This window comes from Aptenodytes forsteri, unplaced genomic scaffold (assembly GCF_000699145.1).
Source record: "Aptenodytes forsteri isolate BGI_AS27 unplaced genomic scaffold, ASM69914v1 Scaffold193, whole genome shotgun sequence".
In the NCBI taxonomy this organism is placed as follows: domain Eukaryota; kingdom Metazoa; phylum Chordata; class Aves; order Sphenisciformes; family Spheniscidae; genus Aptenodytes; species Aptenodytes forsteri.
The window spans coordinates 10305827-10313744 of NW_008795405.1; the positions used below are offsets into that span (position 1 = coordinate 10305827).

Genomic DNA, 7918 nt, shown 5'->3' on the forward strand with positions numbered 1-7918 from the left:
GGTGATTCTGCCCCTCTACTCTGCTCTGGTGAGACCCCACCTGGAGTACTGCGTTCAGCTCTGGGGCCCCCAACATAAGAAGGACATGGACCTGTTGGAGCGAGTCCAGAGGAGGGCCACGAAGATGATCAGAGGGCTGGAGCACCTCTCCTGTGAAGACAGGCTGAGAGAGTTATAGCAGCCTTCCAGTACCTGAAGATAAACAGTACCTGAGACAAACCACAAGAAAGTTGGAGAGGGACTTTTTACAAAGGCATGTAGTGATAGGACAAGGGGTAATGGCTTTAAACTAAAAGAGGGTAGATTTAGATTAGCTGTAAGGAAGCAATTCTTCACTATGAGGGTGGTGAGGCACTGGAACAAGTTGCCCAGAGAAGTTGTGCATGCCCCATCCCTGGAAGTGTTTAAGGCCAGGTTGGATGGGGCTTTGAGCAACCTGGTCTAGTGGAAGGTGTCCCTGCCCATGGCAGGGGAGTTGCAACTAGATGATCTTTAAGGTCCCTGCCAACCCAAACCATTCTATGATTCTATGATTCTAAATCATATCTTTGCCTGCATTGAATAATGGCTATATGAAATGTAGGGCTCACATCCTTTAAAAAAAGTAGCTGAACTTCAAAAGACTGGGCTTCAGTGTTACAATAACTAAAGGACAATTGCAGGACAGTTGTTTTTCCAATGTCGGACAAGCTTTAATATAAATAAAAGTATAGAATAAAGATTTCTACTACTTACCAGCACACTGATTGTTTTCATCCAACTGGTAACCAAATCGACAGATCAGAGGTCTTGTAACAGTAGGGTAGTTAGGAACAGGGCCTGGTGCTGGGGGCGGTGGATAAATATTTGAATAAGGATTCAGATATGGTGACCGATACACTGGGTTTGTTCGGGGTACGCATAAATAGCCACCATTCTGGTTGACACACACCATATCTCCTCTGCAGGCCTCAGGAATAGTCCGACATTCATCAATATCTGGAAGGAAATTGCAAAAGTTAAATGAGTGAGTGCTTCTTAATGGGACCTATCCAAAAAATAGTTAACATATTTTTCTCAAGACTTTGCTAAAAAATTTGATACTCTTTTTGAACGGAAAAGCTAATCCTTCCTTGTGGAGCCTCACTTTGAAGTTAGATCATACTAAAACAGGAAACATCCCATATATTCAATATATCCTGTGTTCTACTTGTTTTACTTCACTATAAGAGGGTAGAGGGAGAGGGGAAAGCCTGCTTTGTTATTCTATAAATGTTCAGTTTAAACACTGATTTACACATGGCTACAGCATGCTACTGCCTGTTCCTGGTAGAGGGTCTGTCCAAACCACAACATGCAGATCAGGATTTTAAACACTGGTGGTTTGGTTTGCCCAGCTGTGAAACTTGGATCCTGATTTGGAACTCCTGAGCTCCCTCCCACAGAAAAAGTTAGGGATGTTCAGATCTGGGGACGTGGTTCAGGCCTCTTTCTTGCTCTGATTGAGATCGTTGCTGAATTAAATTTAGAAAGATATAAATGGTTTAGCCAAACTGAGCATTCGCTTGGTTCTTGGAGCACAGAAGCAGTAGGTTGCTATGACAGGGCAAGCAATCTGTTGCTTGTTTTTCCCTTACTGTTTGAGTGACTTTAACGCACACAGAAGATGCTGCCCTGGAGACTGAATGCCATTGATAAAAAGATGCTATAGGGCAAAGTGCGTGTTTCCCTATATTGCCTCAACAATTTACTTGGAGTTTCAACCCTGAGCAGTGCTAGACTTTATCTGAGCCTCCAGGTGGAGGCTGCCAACAAAGATAGTAAATAGTCTGGAGGAGAAAGAGGAGGGTAAACAACCCTTGTCATTTGGCAACTAGTCTGAGCTCCCAAATTCATCTCAATGCATCACAGCTATTTGAGAAGTGCTGGCAGCCAATTAGTATCTCAACAATGTCAAAGATCTGTATATATTTGCGCTATGTAAACACACACACATATTTCTATATATACGTATATAATTTTGTATATACATATACACAAACACACATATTTGTCACACAGCAAGAACTTTTCAACTAAAACATACTAACAGCAGCACAATGTTAACTCAATAAAGTCAGAATTTCTGAACCCCAATTTAAATGTATTGATTTAATTAAGGTCCTACCTAAGCACTGCCCAGAGGCACGGTCCAGGTCAAACCCATTAGTGCATTGTTGCTAAAATGAGAAAACAAAGGACACTCAGTGACTGTGAAATGAGAGGGTTGCAGAGTCAAACGCTCATCTGGATTATTATGCCTAATACAATTGTTCAGCACTATACAGTACACCAAAATAAAGTCCCTTCCCCAAAGGACAGTCAGCAAGGCATGAACCTGAGACATTAGCACGTATGCCAGCCCCTTAACTCAGAAGGTCGTTCCCTCAGATAGTGACGGTGTCAGGCTGTTCATCTCCCCGGCAGTAACCAACACATAATGTGCGATGGGCTCCATACCATTTGTTAACACAGAAGTACATTCTTCTCATTTGGTGTCTTGTTTTTGCCAGAACAGGGGGGCTCCGTTAAAAGGTACTAGCTAACTTCTCTAACAGGCTCTAAAACACCACGTATAGAGAATTCAGTATGTATGTCTTAACACGTTAGCCATCTGACCAAATTGAAACCATAGTTAAAACACAACGAGCTTAATAATAGTAAGGCTTTTACTTTACACCAAACCTTTTGATTTTTAGAGGATGAATCTTTACATGACATGTGTTCTAGGCTTGCAAGGTTACTTATTCCTTCCTATCCTATGGTGTTGGTCTTTAACAGGGCTGCAACCTGGAGTCTTCAGCACCTCATCAGTGACCCTCAGCAGTTCTGTAACAGTGACAGTCCTGGTGATGATTGTGTCAAAGCCCATTAAAAGGATTCCCTGCTCTCCCTAGTTTTTGACTGGGCCTCCGGCTATTTAACAAAGGGCCAAGCAGTTTTCACAAGCACAGGATCCTGCCAGTTAATAGGTTATACTAAGGAATGTAAGCAAGAGATATCCAGAAAACAGGAACCACTGAAGTAAGCAGAGGGCAGAGGGATGGAGTGTGTTCAAGATTCTTCCTTTTTTGTTGTTGTTAAGTAATAAAGACACTTATTTTTGGCTTTGTGGAAGAAATCAGTGGAAGAGTAAAGTACTTGGTTCACGTTTGGAAAAGTAGTAAGTTGTAGATGGGAGACAAGGGGTGAGATGGGTAAGTCAGTGGAAGCGGGCCATTGCAGGAACTAGGGAGGGGACATGAAGTGAAACGCATGGCACTATTTGGACTGCACTTGCCACTTGCACACATGAATACACAAAACCATTACTAGAAGTGTCAAGCAACTATGAAGGAATTCTGCCTTCATTTATTTTGGCATTCCAAGATGTTTTGGTATCATGCTGTGGAAAACCAAGATATTCTGATGGGAGGATGTATAATCAGCCTCATGTTTTAAAGAATGTACGTACTCTACTTTTGGTCTCTTTTCTGTGCTGTGGTGTATACACTACACGTAGGTTAGCAGGAAAAGTTAAGATAGTTTTTAACAAAATTATTTTCTTTTGGACAGTAAACAATGATTCGGAAACACTGAAACTACTGTAGAACTGGTTTCAACAACTTCCTAGAACTAGAAATCTTGTCCTAGAAAAGATTCCAATATTGTTGAAATGACCAGTCTCAGAAAGAAATTGTTGCTATCATCTGCTATTCAGAAATTCAGAAAGAATTTGTTGCTATCATCATCTTGGTTTCAAGTTGCTTTTTGCTTAGACTTCAAAATCAATTTACGGTACAAGATGTTTTTATAAAAATAGCAATGGAAACAATATTTTTTAAATTATAAAAACAAACCCTTAAAGACATCTCAAAAATTCTCCAGGGGCATGAAAAGCATTTCCCATACAGATCCAATGTTCACAAAAATATCAATAAGCATGCCATGTGCAGGAAATTTTCAATGTAGTAGAAAAAAACCCCTACATTTCAGAGCCTTTTGGCAACAGTATTTAGAAACACAGCTCTGGACACTGGGTATATCTGGATTATCAAATAGGAATTCAAACTTAACATGCCTGTGGGAACTGTTTTTCCTAATTTAAAGTCCACTTGGAGCCCAGGAACACAAAGAACTAATGCTTCTGCTATTTCAAGAACTGGACTGCTTTACTTCTGTCCACACTCAAGAGCCCTGCCTCTTGAATAAAAATGGGTTTGGGCATAAATTAAAATGAAAACTAGGATGCAGTCATTCAGGATCACAATCCAAAATTAAACAGTCTTAAGACAAGATCCCGCTACACACAGAAAACACCTATTTATATGAATAAGTTTTCCGAACGTGGATGTTCCCCACCACAGAACCGAGCTGTCCCTGCTCTCGTGGGATGGCTTTTCCTATTTCCTTTTCCAGAAGTGTTCAGTTCAGAGGCAGAATCAGGTTTTCAGTGAGGTCCAGGGATATTTTGCTGAGCTGGCAAGGATGAGTCAATAAGCTCAGTCCATGTTCAACTCCAGAATCCTGCTGGCTCCAAGTTCTCCCCTCTAAACCCTTAGACCACACAGCTTCCTTTTCATGTAAACCCCAGACCACAGAGCTTCCTATTCACCTGCTAGCCAGTTAAGTCTCATGCCATATAACGCTTCAGTACAAAACAGTACATAGATCTCCGTGTGCACCTCTCACCTGTGCTTTTCCAGGTCTTGAAAGGCAGACGGCCAGTGTGAAAGCAGTCAGTATCCTGTAATGTGCATAGAAAATAGGCTGAAAACCTTCTGATATCCAGGCTCATTATATAGAATTAAATACACATGGACAAATTAATTTCTAGTGACACTTCAGTGTATTCCACAGAGATTTGCTAACATGAATTTGGCCTCTGGAGAGGGAGTAATAAAACTGTGGGCCAGATTCAGATCTCAGCATCACTAATTTTACTATGGTTTTATGCAACTGGGATCAGAATTGGACTGAATATGTCTATTAACTAATCTATTTTTTATGATACCCCATGCAGCTGCTTAATGAACAAGTGCATAATATTCAGTAAAGTATTTTTGCCCCTCTCTGACACCTTACTTTTGAGAATATTAAAGTTTTTCTTGCACATTATGCACATTTTACAGATGGGTAAACCAGAGCACAGGCCCTGCCTAAGCTCACAGTGCAACGCACTGGCAGGGCTGCAGACATGTCATGCAGGAGGTCCTGAATCCAAGCCAGTTGCTCTAACCGCTAAACCGCATTTCATTCCCAGGAGACTATATTTGAGATTAATCCATTTTCTTAGGGCCAGATTCTGTCCCTTTACTCAGTCTTGAGTAATACATTGCTCTGCAAGTAGACACACTGTGCCAGGTCATCAGCTACTAGAAGCTGCTATCTTCAATGGAGCCTTCCCCAGTTATATCATCTTAGCATCTAGTGGGACCTACTGGGTCTCTTCACTGCAACTGAAGGAAGAGGATCCCTCGCTAACAGAGCTCTATGGCTGTGTTTGGAACTCCTTACCTGGAGCATGAAAATTCTGGTCAACTAAGCTCCCACCCCCAAGTATTTACTAACGGACAGAAAACCAGGAAAGGACAGTAAGAAATTATTTTTTTCTATGTACTATGGATTTCAGTGCTTTGCCGCTGCCTTATGTAACATTTCTTCTCAAAACAATTAGACCCACATCTTGCTTATCTTGGATTCTAGTTCTGAATGGCAATTGTATACAATACATTCCCACAAAACCAGTACAGGAAGCAAGGGATATTTTAGGTAGCCTTAGTTCTTCTACACAAGCGAGCTGCCAACTTTCTCTCTTAGAGCTGTCTCTGATTGCCAGTGCAAACTGAGCTGCTGAACAAGACCTACAAATGCATCAGACAAAACCACACACAAACAGTGACCAACACATTTGAACAAATTTGTTTTAAATGAGGAGACAGGCACAAGCTCTGAAAAGTAAACATAAACCCTAAAATGGTTGTTCATAGTGCTGAGGAGATAGATCGTTCTTGTTGGCAACCTTTGAGTGACAAGGAAAGGCAAATTCTGTACAGACTTTTCCTTAGAGTGGGATGCAAAGCATTCAAAATACAACGTTATCCATTTAGGCTTGCACTTCATTTATTGATTCCTCAAATCTTTTTTGAAGAGATTTTGAAGCATGCACTGGTATAAACACTGCATACTCACTTTGCATATAGCAAGAACAGCACTGGAAGGAAACACAACAGGTTACAGCCGAATGTTAACATACCTAGCAACTGGGCTACACTCTACATTATTGCAGAGCAGTGCACGCTGACAAAATCCCCTATAAAACTGGTCAGACAAAACTCATACGTTTCTAGACGGTCTTTAGTTTCCGTTGTTACAAGATGATATATCCTTTCCTCTTGGTGGGGGGGCAACCTTACTGCCTCATATGTGTTCTGCCTGCAACCACCATCTCAATTTGCTCGTTACTTTAGATCTCAAATCCCCTCAAGAATTATTAACAGACATGCAGCACAACCTATTAACACTATATTCAGCTGGTCACAGCAGCTTGCCCAGCAGGCAAAATATTTTGAACTAGTAATTAACTTCTGCAATAGTAACTAATTAGCTTCAAATCAATCACTGTAGCCAGCGGGATCGTTTGCTGTCGCAATTCAGCACTCCTGTGGATGCCGGGGTTCCTAAAGCGCAGAGTATAAGCACAGATCAAGAAGGAACTCGTCAGAGACAGCACAGCTTTAATAACAGACAGATCGTCTTTCCCCACCTCTGACCATTGAGATCCCGTCTCTTTGCAAATGGCTTTAGCAAGTGGATTGGCATACCGAATCCCTGCCACAGATATTTTCCACAAGTAGGTTTCCCTTCAGTAAGTAAAGAAGTTTCATGCATACCACTTACCTTTTTAATCCTTGCATGTCCAAAACCGTTGGGGAAAGGTGGAAAAAAACCAGAGTCTGTGCTGATGAATAACTAGAAAGTTTTTCCAAACATTACCCTCTGCTAGCACTTCAGTTCCTCAGTCATTTATAGTCCAAAGAATGAAATAGCAAGTAATGGAGAAGATCAGGAGCCGTCTGTACCTCCTCAGACACTGGAGAGAATACAGAGAAAGCACCTGGTTTTGCTTAGTTCTCTTCTGTAATTCAGCATTAAACCAATTGGAGGAGGAATGTTAAAAATGAACACTTCATTTTCTAAGTATGTTAAACAATGCAAATGGGGGCCTCAGCCTGGGACAGCTGGTTTAGATTACAAAGCTCACCAACTGGCTAGACTCCTCACAACAACCTCGAGGAGCCTGCCAGGATAAAACACTAACAGCTTGAAGGAAAGCCTCTCCCGCTGCAAACTTCACAGTTAAATGTGCCTCAGAGCAGAGAGCACCGTTATTGGACAGAAACCCTTATCAAGGGACTGGAGAAGGGAAGGGATTGTTTTCCTTGCTCTGAGAACAAAAAAAATGTCAGTCTTTTTGGAGGCCCTCTAGCCGGTGTCTCGGACGATGAATATGCAACACTCGCTGCTTCGTGCCAATGGCATACTGATGAAAGGTCTGACCCTCTGGGAGGTGAATAACTTGAATTCATGACGATCACAGCTACAGGAACTATATTGCTTGGGGATTATTTGAAAACAGGAATAAACAAATTAAATGCTCAAAGGAAAACAAATGGCTTGTCTACAAACACTGGCCCTTTTTAAACTGACCCCATGCTTAAGGGAGCAGTTTGTGAAATGAAATGCTTCTCAGGAAAGACGTATCTTGCAGATCTCCAGTTATGATTGAAGAGGAAGGAAATGAAGTACTTTTTCAGGTGTTTTGCAACTTTGCCACAGGCAGAGCTTTAGTAGGTCAAGCAGAACATTTATGAGATGTGAGAGGTAAGCAATCAGATGCTGCAAAGATTATGCTAGATCC

The 7918-nt window shown here is 41.5% G+C and overlaps 1 protein-coding gene across 1 annotated transcript in view; it reads right to left on the reverse strand.

The window, feature by feature from the left end:
• The window catches only part of FBLN5 (fibulin 5), a 52024-nt gene extending 44660 nt beyond the window's left edge, over positions 1-7364 (reverse strand). Inside the window, exons 1-4 of the mRNA XM_009280784.2 lie at positions 6898-7364; positions 4690-4744; positions 2147-2198; positions 736-978 (exon numbers count right to left, since the gene is read on the reverse strand). Coding sequence (XP_009279059.1) covers positions 736-978; positions 2147-2198; positions 4690-4744; positions 6898-6914 — 367 coding nt within the window. The 5' untranslated portion in view covers positions 6915-7364. The remainder of the gene's footprint in view (positions 1-735; positions 979-2146; positions 2199-4689; positions 4745-6897) is intronic.
• Positions 7365-7918: the final 554 nt, after the last annotated feature.